This window comes from Nomascus leucogenys, chromosome 2 (genome assembly GCF_006542625.1).
Source record: "Nomascus leucogenys isolate Asia chromosome 2, Asia_NLE_v1, whole genome shotgun sequence".
Lineage (NCBI taxonomy): Eukaryota > Metazoa > Chordata > Mammalia > Primates > Hylobatidae > Nomascus > Nomascus leucogenys.
In genome coordinates, this window is record NC_044382.1 from 141,008,792 (window position 1) to 141,029,701 (window position 20,910).

The 20,910-nt window shown below is 44.9% G+C and overlaps 1 protein-coding gene across 2 annotated transcripts in view; it reads right to left on the reverse strand.

Annotated features, from left to right (window-relative positions):
• Positions 1-20,910, reverse strand: part of WDR59 (WD repeat domain 59) — a 99,839-nt gene that overhangs the window by 57,853 nt on the left and 21,076 nt on the right. For both annotated transcript variants that reach the window (XM_030818861.1, XM_030818854.1), the window contains exons 4-8: positions 18,202-18,287; positions 16,454-16,534; positions 15,002-15,039; positions 9,207-9,295; positions 4,153-4,269 (exon numbers count right to left, since the gene is read on the reverse strand). In XM_030818861.1, the coding sequence (XP_030674721.1) occupies positions 4,153-4,269; positions 9,207-9,295; positions 15,002-15,039; positions 16,454-16,534; positions 18,202-18,287 (411 nt within the window). The remainder of the gene's footprint in view (positions 1-4,152; positions 4,270-9,206; positions 9,296-15,001; positions 15,040-16,453; positions 16,535-18,201; positions 18,288-20,910) is intronic.

Sequence of the window (20,910 nt, forward strand, 5' to 3'; positions counted from 1 at the left end):
ACTGTGCCACTGCACTCCAGCCTGGGCAATAGAGCGAGACTGTATCTCAAAAGAAAAAAAAAAAAAAAAAAGAATTTCTAGGAAGAAAATAAAAAAATAAAACTTCTAACAAACTTCTGATGTTTTAGATTTGCTGCTCTTTTAAAAAACAAAAAACAAAAATCTCAGCTTTCTCATTTTCAGTCCAAGGGACACACTTGGTGGCAGCAAGAGAAACTTTACTCCATGGCTGTTTTTTTTAAAAGATCGTTTCCATGTCACATGAGAACCACATGCTGGACTTGAAGAGGAAAGTATCAAGGATTCCTTTTTTTCCCCTTTTCTTTATTCTTTCTTTCTTTCTTTTTTTTTTTTTTTTTTGAGACGGAGTCTTGCTCTGTTGCCAGACTGGAGTGCAGTGGCACGATCTCAGCTCACTGCAACCTCCACCTCCCGGGTTCAAGCGATTCTCCTGCCTCAGCCTCCCAAATAGCTGGGACTACAGGCATGCACCACCACACCAAGCTAATTTTGTATTTTTTGTAGAGATGGAGTTATACCATGTTCACCAGGCTGGTCACGAACTCCTGACCCTCGGGTGACTCACCCGCCTCGGCCTCCCAAAGTGTTGGGATTACAGGCGTGAGCCACCACACGAGCCATTTCTTACCTTTAGACCCTTATATAACAACTCTTTTTTGCCAAATTCAGGTGCTATGTTCAAAATAATAAAATGGTCAAGATGTCTTTTCAGCTTAAACTACTTTCGGGTTTCCCACATGGCCACAAGATAAACTATAATTCGCCCCTCAACTTATAAAAGGAATGATACTCAAAATAATTAGGTATGCTTGTCATTCTGCAGATTTTTAATGAGCTCCACACTGTGCATGCCTCCCTATTATCAAATCCACAGTATGTGGAAAGCTAGCAAAGAAAAGTTCAGCCTCCCCAGATTAATTATATACAAGTAAAATGTTAATATGAATACATTTCAGCAACTGTTTACTTTTCAATTTGGATAGAAACATATTCACGTTCATGCACAAAGACTGGCATGTAACTGTTAGCAAGATTAATCCTTTTTCTTAAGAAAAAAAGAAAGATTTTGTTTCTAGATTTAAATATGTTCACCAACTGGTGACAATTATACAATTTATGGGATTAATTAGAGGACCCTGGAGATTTGATAATGTCCTCACTGTTCATAACACACTTTTGCTCTCAAGGCAATCACTGATGCAGTCTTATAAAACGATTACATGTCATTTGCAAACAGAAGACTTCATTCTATTTCAATCTGATACAGGTAGTTATTATAAATTAACCGGAGCCATTCCATCCCCCCATTCACAGATAATTTCTCCTTTTCACTTACCCTTGCCAAAGGGTTCCTGCTACAAGCTACAGATCAGAAAAAAGTCCTCTGAAGAAATATCAGGGGCCAGGTGTGGCTCACGCCTGTAATCCCAACACTTTGGGAGGCTGAAGCAGGAAGACTGCTTGAGCCCAGGAGTTCAAAACCCAGCCTGGGCAACAGAGTGAAACAAAATATATATTTTTTCTTTATATATAGATATATACATATCTATATAGAGAAAGAGATACAAAGAAATATCAGAAGAGCCTTGGTCAAAAAAGAACCAGGTTTCCTTGAGGGTTGATATCCTAGGAAACAGACGCAAAGCTACATGTTTCTCATCAGAATGTACCAAGGGTGATCGGGCACGGTGGCTCATGCCTATAATCCCAGCACTTTCGGAGGCCGAGACAGGGAGATTGCTTGAGGTCAGCTGTTTGAAACCAGCCTGGCAAACATGGTGAAACTACATCTCTACTAAAAATACAAAAATTAGCCTGGCATGTTGGTGCACCTTTGTAATCCCAGCTACTGAGGGAGGCTGAGACATGAGAATTGCTTGAACCAGGGAGGCGGAGGTTGCAGTGAGCCAAGATCACACCACTGCAATCCAGCCTGGGCAACAGAGCAAGACTGTGTCTCAAAAAAAAAAGAATGTACCAGGGGACTATGTCTGGATTTCCAGGACCCTCTTTGTCTAGAAGGCAGCAATTTTGTGAAATAGGCTGCTGTTAACCCAAGATCAGGAAAAAAAAAGATAATGTAAAATGATATGAACTCATTTAATTGCAGTTAATGTTCTATTTCTAAGGGCCACATAAGAAAAATTCTTTTCTTTCTTCTTGATCTATCCCTAACCTTCAACTCAATTGTTTTGTAGTTAAATAATTTACAAACTGAAGTGAAATACACATTTAGTGATACCTTGCTCCAGCTGACCCCTTAGAATTTAGAAAATAAAAATATAATAAAAATAATCAATATAAATTATGAGCTAATAAATTGTCATATAAACTTAAGAATGATTATGTAGAAAAATTACACATATTGGTCCTTATCTACTAAAAAAATGGTTGAATGTTATGCAAAGTCCCTTTTCTAAGTTTCTTCACTTTTTATGACCATGCTATTTACATACATTCAATAAAAATTGTCTTGCTAGCATTGTGGGAGACCGAGGCGGGTAGAGCATGAGGTCAACAGAAGATTTGGAGGACCCATTCTGGGTCAACCATGGGGTGAAAACCTCCCGGTCTCCTACCTAAAAAACACCAAAAGGTTAGGCTGGACATTTGGGTGGCAAGGCACCTATAATCCCCAGCTTACTCAGGAGAAAAAAGACTGAAACAGACTCATAGAAAGAGGAGAGGCTGACTGGAAGCAAGCTATGGAGGCGAAGCAGGAGAATCACTTGAACCCAGGAGCGGACACTGCAGTGAGCTGAGATCACACCACTGCACTCCAGCCTGGGTGACAAAGTGAGACCCAGTCTCAAAAAATAAATAAATAAATAAAAACAAAAAATCAAATGCAATATGAATGAACAAACAAAAAAGTCACATCTGGCACATTAAAAATAACTTACAACCCTAAGAGATTTACAAACTTCAAGACAGGAGTTAACTTTTAACTTACTGTATGACTGTAGTTTTGCTAATCATATTACAAAGATGTCATATATGACTATATAAATACAACAAAGCATTAAATAAATGACGCTGAATCGTAAAATTGCTAAACCAATTTCTGTGGTCAAACCCCTGTCCTCAGAGACCTGACCACAAGGAGGAACTACTGGAGCAAAGATGACTCTGCCCTGCCATCATTCTGACCAAGGGTGAACATCACATGCCACAGAGAAGAAAGACAAACAAACAACGCTGTACCTTGTGATAAACCAAAAATAATCGGGTTACTGAAACACATAAAATCTTGAGCATTTCCTGTAAGTTAGAGAATCACTAATAAAATGACTCTATCCCTGAATTGTGCAATGCTGATGCCTGGAAACGTCAGAACTTTCCACATATGATAAGCATGTGAGGGGGCAGCTGTTTTTCCACCAGAATAGACTAATTGTAAACTTTACAACCTTAACAACTCTGTAGGCTTTTCTCCTTTACTTATATCTGTCATGCATATCTGACTTCCTTGCAGCTTCTTTGCAAGGGAACCTCTTTCTCTTTCTTGAGGCAGAGTCTCGCTCGGTCACCCAGGTCAGAGTGCAGTGGCTCAATCTCAGATCAATGTAACCTTTGCCTCCCGGGTTCAAGCGATTCTTGTGTCTCAGCCTCCTGAGTAGCTGGAATTACAGGTGTGCACCACCACACCCAGCTAATTTTTGTATTTTTAGCAGAGACTAGGTTTCATCATGTTGGCCAGGGTGGTCTCGAACTCCTGACCTTAAGTGATCTGCCTGTCTCGGCCTCCCAAAGTGCTGGGATTACAGGTGTGAGCCACCATGCCCGGCCAACTTCTTTCCAAGTACTTTCGTCTCTGACTTCCTTTCACAAAGGGAAAGACAAAAACCTTCTGAACAAATTCTAAGAGACGTATCAGAGGAGACGCTATGGCATGTCACTCTGCCACCATAACACAACGTGGTTATGTTGAACAGCACCATGCTGGGTCTTGCTCTATCGCATTTTGCTGGTCAACATAATCAAATTTATGTGTTCAGTTGCCCAAGAAGCACATGCACCGTGAAATACATACAGTGCTAACGCAGTGTAGCTTTCCTCCCAAGGTGGAATCATACATCCCTGATGCCACCCAAACACTGCTCCTCCAACTTCCCCATGGGTGCCACTGACCTTCACAGAATTGTCTTGACTGGAGGTAGCAAGAATGTGCTCGCTGTCTGGGTGCCAGTCCAGGCCATGGATTTTGGAGAGGTGGGCGGCTAGATATTCCACTGCTGTACTGGGTTTCTGCAACAGATCAGCAGCTAATGTTATCGATTTAGAAAGAACTCTTTGAGGGTCTATCACGTAAAAGTCTGTTAGGTAGTGAATGAGGATGCAAAAATACTACCAGATACTGTCTCTACCCTACACAGACTTTGTTTGTTTTGGTTAAGCCAAACAAAACACCATCACCAAAAGATTTATCTAACGCTCCTTCGCATGCTCCAGAAATGCACCTGTGAGCCTCATTTCTTCCCACTTCAATGAAGGATACAAGGTAGTAGGTGCTTTTCACCACCTTTTTGTTTTTTGAGACGAAGTCTTGCTCTGTCACCCAGGTTGGAGTGCAGTGGCACGATCACAGCTCACTGCAGCCTCAACTTCCTGGGCTCAAACAGTCCTCCCACCTCAGCCCTCCAAGCAGCTGGGACTACAGGTGCACACCACCAAGCCTGGCTAATTTTTTTGTATTTTTTGTAGAGATGGGGTTTTGCATGTTGTCCAGGCTGGTCTTGAACTCCTGGGCTCAAGCGACGCCCCTGCTTTGGCCTCCCAAAGTGTTGGGATTACAGGCGCGATCCACTGTGCCCGGCCTCACACTTTAATAGTGCAATCTGACAATTCCCACTCGCCTTCCCCATGATCACCCAAGAAGAGAGACTGAGACATCCAAATGGACCCAGCTTCAACAAGAGGGCAAAACCATCCATCTTAAAGTGACAGAGCACTAAGATTCCGAAGGAGAATGAATGTACATCACAAGAGAAAACAATACATGATTAATAAGCATAGAAAATAAACAGGCCGGGCACGGTGGCTCACGCCTGTAATTCCAGCACTTTGGGAGGCCAAGGTGGGTGGATCACCTGAGGTCAGGAGTTTGTGACCAGTCTGCCCAACATGGTGAAGCTGGTCTCGAACTCCTAGCCTCAAACAATCCTCTTGCCATGGCCTCCCAAAGGGTTGGGATTACAGGTTTGAGCCACTTTTCCCAGCCCAAAATTTTTCCTGTCTTAAGGGAATAATCCAAACTCACAAAAAGCTTTAGATACAAAAGAAATTCATCTTGATGTTATCTGAAACACTAGAAAACCAGAAAAAAACCTAAATGATCAACAAATGGGAATGAGAAATAATGAAACTCAATCAATATACTACAGCTATGTGACACCATATGATGACACAATATGATGTAGCCACTGAAAATTATACTTAGAGCTTATAGTACGAGGATAACGCATCTGTTCTAATGTTAAATGAAAAAAAAAAGTGTACACAACTATGTACACAGTACAACAAACAAAGTTTAAAAAAAAAAAAAGCGTAAGAGCAGAAAACACCAAAATGTTAGCATTTCTCTTTGGGTAGTAGGATTATGAATGATTATTATTTTTTCATTTATATTTTCTACAGAGAGCACGTATTACTTCTACAATTAGCATTAGTCTATGAGGTTAAGAGTGCAGTCTCCAGGCTGGGTGGAGTGGCTCACACCTGTAGTCCCAGTGTTTTGAGAGGCCAAGGCAGGAGGATCACTTGAGACCAAAAGTCAAGACCAGCCTGGGCAACACAGTAAGATTCCCATCTCTACAAAAAAAAAAAAATTTTTTTTTAATTACCTCATCACAGTGGTGCATACCCACAGTCCCAGCTACTCAGCTGGGAGGATCACTTGAGTCCAAGAGTTTGAGGCTGCAGTGAGCTATGATTGTGCAACTGCACTCCATCCTGGGAGACAGAGGGAGACTCTGTCTCAAAAACAACAAAAAAAGAGTGCAGTCTCTAGAACCAGCCTGCCTAGGTTCAAATTTTGGCAGCAAATTTGCTTCGGTTTACTCATCTGTAGAACAGGGATAATAATAGCACGTACTGGCCAGGAGCAGTGGCTCACGCCTGTAATCCCAGCACCTTGGGAGGCGGAGGCAGGTGGATCACCTGAGGTCAGGAGTTCAAGACCAGCCTGACGAACACGGTGAAACCCTGTCTCTACTAAAAATACAAAAATTAGCCAGGCGTGGTGGTGGGCACCTGTAATCCCAGCTACTCGGGAGGCTGAGCCAGGAGAATCACTTGAACCTGGGACTTGGAGGTTGCAGTGAGCCAAGAACGCGCCATTGCACTCCAGCCTGGACAACAGAGTAAGACTCTGTCTCCCAAAAAAAAAAAAAAAAAAAAAAAGCATGTACTTTAAAGGCTAATTATAGAGAGACATTAATCAATAAATGTAAAACTCTTAAAAGAATGCCTATGTACAATAAATGCTTAGTAAATGTTAATATGATAGTCATACATGAGTCTGGATTGAAATCCACTGTTAGCACCTGACACTGAACTTTGTGAAGTCTATAATGCTTGTTGCCATCAGTGCTGCTTTGACACTACAAGGTGCCAGAGAAGTGAAAATATAATTAACAAGTTCTGCAAGTTCTTCACCTGAAATATAATCAACAAGTTCAACAAGTTCTTCACCTGAGCAGAAGTCCTAAGCATCATTATTTTTATTTTTTTTATTTATTTATTTTTTGAGATGGAGTCTTGCTGTGTTGCCCAGGCTGGAGCGCAGTTGCGCAATCTCAGCTCACTGCAAGCTCTGCCTCCTGGGTTCAAGCGATTCTCCTGCCTGAGCCTCCCGAATAGCTGGGACTACAGGCACACACCACCACCCCTAGCTAATTTTTGTGTTTTTAGTAGAGACGGGGTTTCACCATGTTGGCCAGGAATGGTCTCGATCTCTTGACCTCGTGATCCACCCGCCTCGGCCTCCCAAAGTGCTGAGATTACAGGTGTGAGCCACCACCCCGGCCCTAAGTGTCATTATTAATTAAAAAAAAGAAAAAAAGCTAAAATCCTTTCAATAAAATAGATAGATTTGCTGAGGGAAATGAGTGTTATCAGTTACCTTCTTTCTAATCACGAGACTAGAAAATGCTGTTCTTTTTTTTTTTGAGACAGAGTCTTGCTCTGTTGCCCAAGCTGGAGTGCAGTGGCGCTATCTTGGCTCACTGCAACCTCCGCCTCCCGGGTTCACACCATTCTCCTGCCTCAGCCTCTTGAGTAGCTGGGACTACAGGCACCCGCCACCACGCCCAGCTAATTTTTTGTATTTTTAGTAGAGACGGGGTTTTACCATGTTAGCCAGGATGGTCTCGATCTCCTAACCTCGTGATCCACCCGCCTCAGCCTCCCAAAGTGCTGGGATTACAGGCATGAGCCACCGGTGCCCGGCCGAAAATGCTGCTCTAGCGACAAATTGAATAAAACCAATCACTAATTAGGAAATAAAGAAGGCCAGGAGCAGTGGCTCGTGTCTGTAATCCAAGCACTTTGGGAGGCTGAGGTGGGAGGATCGCTTGACCCCAGAAGTTCGTGGCCAACTTCAGCAACCTTGTCTCTACAAAAAAAAAAAATTTTTTTTAATTGGCTGGGTGTGGTGGCATGCACCTGTAGTCCCAGTTACTCAGGAGGCTGAGGCAGGAGAATAGCTTGAGCCCAAGAGGTCGAGGCTGCAGTGAGCCATAGTCACACCACTACACTCCAGCCTGAGTGACAGAGTGAGGCTCCATCTCAAAAAAAAAAAAAAAAAAAAAGGGGAAAATGGCCATAAAGGAACAGAAGACAAAAACTAACATATAGAAGATGTGGCCAGGCGTGGTGGCTCACGCCTGTAATCCCAGCACTTTGGGAGGCCAAGGCAGGCAGATCACTTGAGGTCAGGAGTTCAAGACCATCCTGGCCAACATGGTGAAACCCCATCTCTACTAAAAAATACAAAAATTAGCTGGGCGTGGTGGTGGGCACCTACGGTCCCAGCTACCAGGGAGGCTGAGGCAGGAAAATTGCTTGAACCCGGGAGGCGTAGGTTGCAGTGAGCCAAGGTCCCCACTGCACTCCAGCCTGGACAAAAGAGTGAGACTCCATCTCAAGAAAAAAAAAAAAAAAAGAAGATGCACCTGCCCAACCTCTATGAAATCACCTTCTCACCTAAGAGCTATCTAAGGCAGAAGGCTTCTGCCACATAAGGCTTCCCCAGCATGTCCTGGAGCCTAACGCAGAACACAGGATCTGCCACGCCTGATCTCTGCTCCATTTCTCTTCCAAATGTATGAAGGGAAGGGAGCAGCCAGAAGATAAGACAGTGGGGACATCCTTGAACAAGCCATCCCCACAACGCCTGAGTATCTCTAGCCCCAGGTCTCACAGGCAGGAAGCAGGATTTACACCCAGGTCTCATGGCAGTGATAGCTCTGTTCATTATTACCTAACAGTCTGGCAGTCAATGCAGGGGAGGTCTTTTCCCTGTGCCATGACCCTCACTGAGGCCAACACAATCAACTTCAGCAGACTTTCCATTACTGCCACAGCCAAGGACCCAGCACTGTTTCCATCCCTACGTGTCCATGGGCTGCTGCAGTAAGAACATATGATTGATATGCAGAATACTTTGAGGCTAATGGGACATCTAGGCTTGTAAGGGGAAATGTAAGCATCCTGAGCGCCCTGCCTTGCTCATCGTTATTGGAGTATTCAGCATGGCAGGCATCCGAGAAAAAATACATTTCACTGTGCAAGCAGGGGCAGGGATAAGAAGCCTGCTGACAATTCTAGAATAGCGCCTGGGCTCCACGGTTTAACCCCAGTGATACACACACTGTTAGTGTCTTTATTTTGAAGGAAACTGAGGCTAAGAGAAGTGGCAGTGGCTTACCTGGTGTCATAATTAGGAGGTGGCAAAATGGGGCTGATTTTTTCAACCACTGTTCCTAATGTGTCACTTCCCTAGCTTCCTTCAACATTGGATTGAGACGCAAATACCATCTGGTACTATGAGCTTAAAATGGCCATTTACCATGCTGCACAGGGTTCCCCGGACTCTCAAGACAACTCCTGGCACTCATAAAATCATCTTCACACCCTCTGGGAGGGATCAAAGACCAACAAGAGGAAAAAAAGAGATCACTCACCCTCTTATCCCATATCCGCACATCGCCGTCATGGCTGGTGGCAAGGCAGTTAGCATTTTTTTTATTCCATTTGACCTGGGAGGCACCCGCTGCAAAGAAAAATCGGAAGAAAGCTGCTGCCCTCGGTGCTTTCGGAAGCAGAGCGGAGCACAGCCAGGGGAGCTGGATAATGAGTTCTGGCTGAATAAGCCCAGAACCCTTCAAGTTTCTATGACTGCACCAACTCCACTATTCCAGATAAAACGAAGCCAAAAAATAAATGAATTAACACATGGGAACAGGATCATAGTCACCTAATTGAGGAAATAATCTCAGGGGAAAAAAATCTACAGCTCACTCTGAGCAGAATCAGCAGGAAAACATAGTTTCTTACAGAGCAGTAGTTGAGCATGGCACTGCTGGCTGGTAATTGACTTGTCACACAACCTGACCCTTTCTCATCCCCAAATGACACCTGCTCGCACTCCTAATTAGAACAGCCTCGGCTCTTATGCCTGCCCTTTCTTTTTTTTTAATTGCTGAGCAATAGTCTTAGAAAAACACAGCCTTAGCTGAAGATCAGCTACAGAGTAAGCCCCAATGTTGACCATTTCTGTCCCAAGGGTTACATGCTCCCCATACCCCATCTCCCCATCAGCTGTATCAGCCGTGGCCACTGGCACCACACTGATAAGGGAAAGGGAACACCCTTGGCAGTGTGTGACCTCAGTCCTTTTCCTTCTCTGCCAATACAGAGCGTCATTGATACATTAGTGACAAAAGGGCTACTTAAGACAGGAGGCATAATGTGAGATGCCAGAAAGAACTGAGACATGGAAAACTGGGACATAGTGGCACTTTTAGCTGACTCTTAAAAAATAAATCATTAATCAAGAACCAAACCAGAACTGAAGTGACAGCACTCCTTCCTGCCTCCTCCTGCCCTTGCTCATAGCACACATGACATTACTGCTGTGACACCTGTCCCTCTGCCTGGTGTTTATTACTGAGGAAGCCCATAGTAGATCCACAGCTTTGGGGAGCTACTTGATCCAAAAAGTCCAGAGTAGGACAGAACAATGACTCAGAACCTAACAGGACACAGAGCATTAAGCCCAGAACTTGGTCCTGTCCAAGGATATGCTATGTTGGTTTTGATGAAGCCATTTGTCTGTCTTGTTCTTTCTTGAGACATAGGGTATCTTATGTCATCTAGAACAAATGGTGGAGACCAGTGAAGATGAAGCAAGGAAGAGTATTAGGAGGTGGCTTCTTTGCAAGGAAGGATATCAGCTGGAGGAGAAAGTGAGTGAGAAGAGCTTGCTCTACCTCCTTGACAGAGTTACTTAAGAGTCCAAGAGAACACACCTTTCCCAGTGGGGAGGCATCAGAACTCGAGGGCTCCCAAGGGGCTCTGGGAGCAACCTGCTTTATCAAGATCATTATACCAGAGGCCGGGCGCGGTGGCTCGCGCCTATAATCCCAGCACTTTGGAAGGTCGAGGCAAGTGGATCACCTGAGGTCAGGAGTTCACGACCAGCCTGGCAAACATGGCAAAACCCTACCTCTACTAAAAATACAAAAATTAGCCAGGCGTGGTGGCGTGCACCTGTAATCCCAGCTATTTGGGAGACTGAGGCAGGAGAATCGCTTGAACCTAGGTGGGGGAGGTTGCAATGAGCTAAGATTGCACCACTGCACTCAGGCCTGGGCAACAGAGCAAGACTGTCTCAAAAAAAAAAAAAAAAAAATCATCACACCAGGGTCAAATGGAGGTCCCAGGCTATGAGAACTCTCAGACATAAAGAACACTCTGGAATACTCACAACGTGACTCCCTATCCCAAAGGGCATGAATAATGTGCCCCCTGAGAGATGGGGACCACAGGCTCTGAGGAGCAGGCAGTACCCGAGGCTGCACCACTCAGGGTATGCTAGATCCAGCAGCTTATCAAGGTCCACAAGCCTCTCACTTGCCTCTTTTCCCCCAGGGTAGCTCTGCACCACTGAGAAACCTCACTGAGTACAAAGGAAAGAAGTCTCCTACTTCCATTTTTTTAGAAAGATCTATAACAGAAAAAAAAGCAATGAGAACAAGCAGGCTAAAAAAAGAACCACTTTCAGCTGGGCGCAGAGGCTCAAGCCTGTAATCCCAGCACTTAGGGAGGCCGAGGCAGGTAGGCCACAAGGTTAGGAGTTAGAGACCAGCCTGGCCAATATGGTGAAACCCCATCTCTACTAAAATTACAAAAATTAGCTGGGTGTGGTGGCCCATGCCTGTAGTCCCAGCTGCTGGGGAGGCTGAGGCAGGAGAATCGCTTGAACCCAGGAGGCAGAGGTTGCAGTGAGCCAAGATCGTGTCACCACACTATAGCCTGGGCGACAGAGCAAGACTCCGTCTCAAAAAAAAAAAAGAACCACTGTCCTTTTTAGGGTTTCCCTAAAACCAGTCTAACTTAGAAACCTATAAATGTGGCCAGGCGAAGAGGCTCACCCCTGTAATGCCAGCACTTTGGGAGGCCGAGGCAGGTGGATTATGAGGTTAGGAGATCGAGACCATCCTGGCTAACATGGTGAAACCCTGTCTCCACTAAAAATACAAAAAAATTAGCCGGGCGTGGTGGCGGGCACCTGTAGTCCCAGCTACTCGGGAGGCTGAGGCAGAAGAATGGCGAGAACCCGGGAGGCAGAGCTTGCGGTGAGCTGAGATCGTGCCACTGCACTCCAGCCTGGGCAACAGAGCGAGACTCTGTCTCAAAAATTAAAAAAAAAGAAACATATAAATGTAAGTAACAAAGTCAGGAGAATGTGATTGAGGCATCTGTAGACCATCTGTATTTCTTTTCAGTTATACGCCCTCTGCGGCCAGTCTATGTCTCAGATCATAAGTACCTAAAGCAGGTGGGGGGTGGGGGGCAGAGCAGAATTGTTAAGCACTTAGCACAGAAGCACAGGTGTTTGATTCATATATCCATGCAACAAATGCTTAGTCCCCCTTATCTGCAGTTACACCTTCTGCAGTGTCAAATCACCCCGGGTACAGTACAAGGAGACATTCTGTGAGAGAGAGAGAGAGAGAGAGAGAGACAGACCACATTCACATAATCTTTTTTTTTTTTTTTTTTTTTGAGACAGAGTTTTGCTCTTGTTGCCCAGTAGAGTGCAGTGGTGCAATCTCGGCTCACGGCAACCTCCACCTCCCAGGTTCAAGCAATTGTCCTGTCTCAGCCTCCCAAGAAGCTGAGATTACAGGCATGTACCACCACGCTCGGCTAATTTTGTATTTTTAATAGAGACGGGGTTTCTCCATGTTGAGGCTGCTCTCGAACTCCTGACCTCAGGTGATCCGCCCACCTCAGCCTCCCAAAGTGCTGGGATTACAGGCGTGAGCCACCGCACCCAGCCACATTCACATAACCTTTATTGCAGTACGGTGTTATAATTGTTCTATTTTATTATTATTAGTTGTTGTTGTTAATCACTTACTGTGCCTAATTTATAAATTCAACCTTATCCTAGTTATGTACGTACAGAAAAAAAACAGAGCATATTTGGTTCAGTATTATCTGTGGTTTCAGGCATCTAATGGGGGTCTTGGACTGTGTCCCCTGAGAACGAGGGGGCATTACTGTATTACTATATTAAGTATCTCCTTGGATCAGGCACAAATGCCTGTAGTGCACAAATACATACACTCATCTACAGAACTGAGTAAGAAAGAAATGGTTTCTGCAAGGTGTGGTGGCTCCTGCCTATAATCCCAACACTATAGGAGGCCGAGGCAGACAGATCACTTGAGGTCAGGAGTTCAAGACCAGCCTGGCCAACATGGTAAAGCCCTGTCTCCACTAAAAATACAAAAATTAGCTGGGTGTGGTGGCACATGCCTGTAATCCCAGCTACTCGGGAGGCTGAGGTGGGAGAAACACTTGAACAACAAGAGGGGGAGGTTACAGTGAGCTGAGATTCCGCCACTGCACTCCAGCCTGGGTGACAGAGTGAAGATCTGTCTCAAAAAAAAAAAAAAAAAAAAAAAGAAAGAAAGAAGTGGTTTCTAACTTCACAAATCATATCATCCAGCTGCTAATACAATCATGATGCTAAAGGCCTTCACATAAAAAGGCATGGGGGTACAGAGGGAAAAAGAACCACGCACAGTAACCATTTCAGAGCAAACACCAAATGTGTGTTCCAATGCACCAAGGAGATACAAAAGGGACAGAATTTAAGAGACAGATAACACATGCTTTTATAAAGGACGCCAAAATATTGTCAATTTAGCTTTATCTTTGTGAATAAGTTATACCAATTCTATTCCACATTCTACTCTCAGGAAGTGCTGGGAATATTCCCTAGTAGCCCCAGTTGAGAATTCCAGAAAAGGTCAGTTCCAACTAAGCAATGAAAACGGGTAGATGAGAATGTAACTACAAAGACTTGGTTCATCCATATTAAACGACACCACGGGCCAGGCGCGATGGCTCAAGCCTGTAATCCCAGCACTTTGGGAGGCCAAGCCGGGTGGATCACGTGAGGTCGGGAGTTCACGACCAGCCTGACCAACGTGGAGAAATCCCATCTTTACTAAAAATACAAAATTAGCTGGGCATGGTGGCACATGCCTGTAATCCCACCATTGCACTCCAGCCTGGGCAACAAGAGCAAAACTCTCTCTTAAAAAAAAAAAAAAAAAAAACACCATGCAGATACAATCAGTGTAATCTCATTGTGGAGAAACCACAGGATGAACTATTGCTTTAATAAACTACAGGAAAAGAAAAACACGAATCCAAAAAGGAGAAGGAGAGAGACTTAAAAAGATGCGAAATATATCAACCACTTACAGGTATGGACTTTATTTAGATTCTTATTGAAACCATTTTTCAAACAATTTGTAACTAAAAAAAGAGAGAGAGACTATTGGGGAAATCTGAATGCTGCTTAGATACTTGATGATATTAAAGAGTTATTGCTAATATTTTTAGGTATTTTTAAGCATGGTATTGGGATTCTTCTTTTGTAAAAACATACACTGAAATACTTGAAGAAATGATATGATACCTAGCTTCAAAATAATCACAAGGGGGCCGCGCATGGTGGCTCACACCTGTAATCCCGGCACTTCGGGAGGCCGAGGCAGGAAGATCACTTGAGGTTAGGAGTTCAAGACCAGCCTGGCCAATACAGTGAAACCTGTCTCTACTAAAAATACAAAAATCACCCAGGTGTGGTGGCAGGCGCCTGTAATCCCAGCTACTTGGGAGACTGAGGCAGGAGAATTGCTTGAACCTGGGAAGCAGAGGCTGCAGTAAGCCGAGGTTGCACTACTGCACTTCAGCCTGGGCAACAAGAGCAAGACTCTGTCTCAAAAAAGAGAAAGATCACAAGGGGGATGAAGGTGGAGGTGAAATGGTGGGTGGAGGAAAAGATGAAATAAAATTGGATGTATGATGACAACAAGTGTTGAAGCTGACGATGAACACAGGCAGTTCATTTTCTTCTCCCTATTTTTACAGAATGTTTGAAATTTTCCACTACAAAAAGGTTACAAACAAATCAACTTGGCTCTTGTCCTTGGACTCTGAAATGAGGTCCTGCTCCACACTCAACAGTCCTAACTGTGGTTTCCGGAAGCAGCCTAAACTGAGCCCCTTGCAAACACGGGACTTACGATTCCACTCAGCCATGGCGCAGCCTGGACAGAGGCAGTCAAGAGAGGGAGATGGAAAGGAATAGGAAGGAACGGGAAAGAACTGGAAGGAAGAACATGAAGACAAACCGAGGCGCCAGGGTGAGGTGGGAGAAGCATACACTCACCAACAGCAGACAGTGCAACAGTAGGTTTCCTTGTGTCTCTGAAATATAAAAATAAAAAATCAAATTCCCAATTTATATGCCACCACCCCCCTGGCATTTTTCACCCTTTGCACACTATTCTTCGCTTTCCTTTCAGTGGGAACTTGGAGTAGGTAGGTCCGCTGTGAGGGCCTTAAAAAGAGGTGTAAAGAGAGACCTGCTGGCCGGGTGCAGTGGCTCATGCCTGTAATTCCAGCACTTCGGGAGGCTAAGGTGGGTGGATCACCTGAGGTCAGAGTTCGAGACCAGCCTGACCAACATGGTGAAACCCCATCTCTAATAAAAATACAAAAATTAGCCACATGTGGCAGGCACCTAAAATCCCAGCTACTCGGGAGGCTGAGGCAGGAGAACTGTTTGAACCCGGGAGGCAGAGGTTGCAGTGAGCCGAGATCGTGCCACTGCACTCCAGCCAGGACAACAAGAGCAAAACTCTGTCTCAAAAAAAAAAAAGAAAAAAGAAAAAAACAAAGAAAACAAATTACAGGCCATGTACAATGGCTCACACCTGTAATTCCAACACTTTGGGAGACCAAGGTGGAAGGATTGCTTGAGGCCATGAGTTTGAAATCAGCCTGACAACACAGCAAGACTGTCTCTCAAAAAACCAAACACCACATGTTCTCACTCATAGGTGTGAATTGAACAATGAGAACTCATGGACACAAGAAGGGGAACATCACACTCCGGGGACTGTTGTGGGGTGGGGGGAGGGGGGAGGGACAGCATTAGGAGATATACCTAATGCTAAATGACGAGTTAATGGGTGCAGGAAATCAACATGGCACATGGGTACATGTGTAACAAACCTGCACATTGTGCACATGTACCCTAAAACTTAAAGTATAATAATAATAATAAAAAAAAGACTCTGTCTCTACAAAAAAAATTTAAAAATAAAAACTAGCTGGGCATGGTGGCAAGTGCCTGTGGTCCCAGCTACTCAACAGGCTGATGTGGGAGGATCACTTGAGCCCAGGGGTTCAAGGCTGTACTGAGCTGAGATGACACTACTGCACTCCAGCCTGGGTGACAGAATAAGACCCTGTCTCAAGAAAAAAAAGAGAAAGAAAGAAGAAAGGAAAGAAAGAGAGGAAGGAAGAAAAGACAGGAGGGAAGGGGGGAAGGGTGGAAATGAGGGAGGGAAGGAGGGAGGGAGGGAGAGAGGGAGGAAGGGAGGGAGGACAGACTCTAAGTAGGGAAGAGTTTTCCTTAAGGTCTTGCCTGGAGAGGTCCTAGCTCTCTTCTCTATCCCCCTACAACTGTGTCTTTCACTCTCAAATAATATATTTGCATTCAAATCCTTGTCTCGAGGTCTGTATCGAGGGCAAACCAAACTAAGACACTTGATCTCTAAAACAAAGGTCCCAAATCACCCCCAACCAAGTGGTTATGCCTCCTAATTGTTCTTACTTGATATCCCAAATGTAGATGTAGGTATCCACAGAGCTGGTAACCAGGAGGTCGGGCTCAAACACTGCCCAGTCCAAGTCGCTGGGACACAAAGAATAAACAGAACAAAGAAAAGAAAAAAAAATTCAGGGTCCAGGTCCAAAGCACTGCACATCGAGTCTCCAGTGGCTTCCAAATGTCATCATTAATGGGCTTCTTAATGTGGTTTAGGCTGAGAATCTCCAAAGTTCCTTGGGAATGAACATGAGTTTGGAAGGAAACTGTCAGGTTTTTCGCCAGCTATACTATCATCTGCTCCCAGAAAAGAAATGGAGTGCTTCAACTTAAAACATTCTCTCTCTGGGCTGAGCACGGTGGCTCACGACTGTAATCCCAGCACTTTGGGAGGCTGACGTCAGCAGATCACTTGAGGTCACACGTTCCAGACCAGCCTGGCCAATATGGTGAAACCCCGTCTCTACTAATAATACAAAAATTAGCCAGGCGTGGTGGCGCACACCCGTAATCCCAGCTACTCGGGAGCCTGAGGCAGGAGAATCATTTGAACCTAGGAGGCAGATGCTGCAGTGAGCTGAGATCACGCCACTGCACTCCAGCCTGGGCAACAAGAGTGAAACTCCATCTCAAAACAAACAACCAACCAAAAACCTTTCTCTCTCTAAATAGACAAAACAAAGGAAAAACACATAAAGTAATCTTTCCTTTACCATTTTCTAAATCAAATTCCACCATAGGCACCTTGGGTAAACCCAACATCCTTAAGCAGCGGCAAACTGCCATACTGCCATACAGCACCCAGAGAGGGCCAGAGGCCTCTGGTGTCCCCTACCCATGCTCTCCTTCCTAGACAGGCAGCGACTGCACAGAACATTCCACCCGACCCAAGTGTCTCACCTTTCTCAGCATTTCCAGGTCAGCTTAGCCCAGAAACAGTGACCCAGGGAAAGAGTGGATCAAGGAAAACTCAAAACCAACTGGAAGCCTCGACTGGGAGGCGGCTGTGCCCTTGGATAATGAACCATGACGCAGGAGCTCTGTAACCGCTGCTGCCGGAGAGAAAGCCAAGGGGCACTCCCTGACATCCCCATGTCCTCCCAGGCACCACTGACCATGAACTGGGGGATTCTGCTGCATAATCGCTCCCCTCCTATGACGAAAGTCAGCTCTAGGCCAGGTGCGGTGGCTCACGCCTGTAATCCCAACACTTTGGGAGGCCAAGGCAGGCGGGTCACTTCAGGTTAGAAGTTCAAGACCAGCCTGGCCAACATGGTAAAACCCTGTCTCTACTTAAAAATATATATATATTAGCCGGGCGTGGTGGTGCACACCTATAATCCCAGCTATTCGGGAGGCTGAGGCAGGAGAATCACTTGAACCCAGGAAGTGGTGGTTGCAGTGAGCCAAGATCGCACCATTGCACTCCAGCCTGGGCGACAGAGTGAGACTTCGTCTCAAACAACAACAACAAAAAAATCATCTCTAATCCTTTACCCTGGACTGGACTATATCCATCCGGGATGTGGTCTGGGATGGGGGTCAACAGCTACACGATGGTGCTTCCTAAATGCCGGCTGTTCCTCACTGTGTTCTTCACCATCATCTCAGTGAATGCTAATAACCCGCTGACCACCCGGGACCTGAGCGACACAGACAGTCAAGCCATGCAAGGAGGATGGTATCATCATTTCGCTCCCAGGGGACTGTGACAAAGCAAGACAGCCAAGGAGCTGTGGAGGGCTGGTGCCTACCTGATGACACGAGTGTGGCCTTGTAAGGTTGTGCCAACTTCCCCACTGCCGTCTTTCCACTTGTAAAGGTCTACTCGTTGGTTACTCTGAAAAGATGGGAAAGAAGGCCACAGGCAAGTACGTTGGGATATATGGTCTTGCCCCAGTCAGCTTAAGGCGGAGAACAGGAAGCCAGGGATCTCATGCATGGCACAGATCCTTCAGGCTGAACTTTTCTTTAAAAAGCCATCAGGAATAAGTACAATTAACATTAGCTTGAGCTAACTTCAGCTCAGTATGTAGGTCTGTGAATCTCAAAATGGAAAGGCAAGACTATCTTAAGAGACGCATCTTGAACAGTCACAGCTGAACTGAAGGTGCAGAAGCACTTCTGCACACGAGCTTCATGGGCCAGGAAAATGTCCCGGCCACTAGAGGAACCTCCTCCCTCTGAAGGTCACACACTTCTCTCCCCAGCTGCTGGTACACTGGATGTCTCCAGCTCACCCTTCCACGACCAAATGCCCAGAGTCCACGTACCACAGGTTTTTGTTTTTTTCTTGAGATGGGATCCATATTGCCCACGCTTTTCTAGAACTCCTGGGCTCAAAGAATCCCCTCACCTCAGAGTCCAGGATAGCTGGGATAAGATGTGAGATGTGAGGACTGCGCCATCACAACTGGGTCCCACGACACTTTAAAAACATAGGTGCATAAGAGAGAAAAAAGAGGCTGGGCTTGGTGGCTCATGCCTGTAATCCCAGCATTTTAAGGGGCTGAGGCAGGAAGACTGCTTGAGCCCAGGAGTTCAAGACCAGTCTCGGCAACATAGCCTGATAGCATCTCTACTAAAAAAAATTAAAAATTAGCCAGTCATGGTGCTGCATGCCTGTGGTCTCCACTACTTCAGAGGCTGAGGTGGGAGGATTGCTTGAGCCTGGGAAGTCAAGGCTACAGTAAGCCGTGATTGTGCCACTGTACTCCAGCCTGGGTGACACAGCAAGACCCTATCTCAAAAAAAAAAAAAAAAAAAAAAAAAAGAAAAGAAAAGAAGAAAGATCCTCAAAAAGGTGTCCTAGAAGGCAAAATTATTTAACACTCCTTGAAATATGCCTGTATTTAATTTCTTAAAGGGTTAAGCAGAAAGTGACAGGGAAAATGGACCAGAAGAAACCACAGCTACAATAGAAAAATAACTTCCATCAAAGTACATTTCACTTAAATACACAACAAAACAGCAAAGGCTCCCTACATATCATGAGTTTATGAAACACACTGAAAGTGATAAAGATTACTAATAGGCTGAGAACAATGGCAGGCTACTTAATAATTTTTGAAATTTTGTGTATATATATATATATATTAGACTGATTGTCATTTTAGTTCAGAGACAGACAGATGTATAAAATTCTGAGATTTTTATCCTGAAATACCAGTTCCCAAATTGAAAAAGGTAAGATTCTTGTGAAAAGGTAGGATTCAAAATAGCTTCCATGAGAATAGGAATGAAAAGAAAAGTTCCCTCTTCTAATAATATTCTCTGCCATTTCTGGAGGGTCTGCTAGTGCCAGTCCACCTTAACGAATCTGGCCTCTGACCTCTCCCAACACACGACACAGCGGGTATCATCACCCACATTATAGATGAGGCAAGCAAGGCTCAGAAAATTGTGGGGCCTCTCAAGATAAAAGACAGAATGTTAAAACTAGGACTTGACCTCAGATTTCCCTAACTAAAGCTTTCTCAAAAGGTTGCCTTCCAGCCAGGGGCAGTGGCTCACGCCTGTAATCCCAGCACTTTGGGAAGCTGAAGCAGGCGGATCACTTGAGGTCAGGAGTTAGAGACCAGCCTGGCCAACATGGTGAAAGCCTATCTCTACTTAAAAATACAAAATTAGCTGGGCGTGGTGGCACGTGCCTATAGTCCCAGCTACTTGGGAGGCTGAGGCATGAGAATTCCTTGAACCTGGGAAGCAGAGGCTGCAATGAACTGAGATGGCACCACTGCACTCCAGCCTGGGCAACAGAACAAGACTCCGTCTCAAAAAAAAAAAAAAAAAAAAAAAAAAAATTGCCTTCCAAGCAAGAACAAAAGAAAAAACAGATAAACTTCATTAAAATTAAAGCTTTTGTGCATCACACTGTCAAGAATGTAAAAAGACAATCAACAAAAGAGAAGAAAACATTTGCAAATCATACATCTGATAAAGGTCTAATATCCAGAATATATAAAGAACTACAACTCAACAGTGAAAATGCAAACAACCCAATTCGAAAAAGGGCAGAGGCAAGGCCAGGCACAGTGGCTCACGCCTCTAATCCCAGCACTTTGGGAGGCTGAGGCAGATGGATTATGAGGTCAGGAGATCGAGACCATCCTGGCTAACAGGGTGAAACCCTGTCTCAACTAAAAATACAAATAAATTAGCCGGGCATGGTGGTGGACGCCTGTAGTCCCAGCTACTTGGGAGGCTGAGGCAGGACAATGGCGTGAACCTGGGAGGTGGAGCTTGCAGTGAGCTGAGACAGCACCACTGCACTCCAGCCTGGGCGACAGAGCGAGACTTCATCTCAAAAAAAAAAAGAAAAAGGGCAGAGGCCTTGAACAGATATTTCTCCAAAAAAATGACATATACATGGCCAATAAGATACTCAACATCCTTAGTCACTGGGGAAATGTAAGTTAAAACCACAATAAGGCTGGGTGCAGTGGCTCATGCCTGTAATCCAA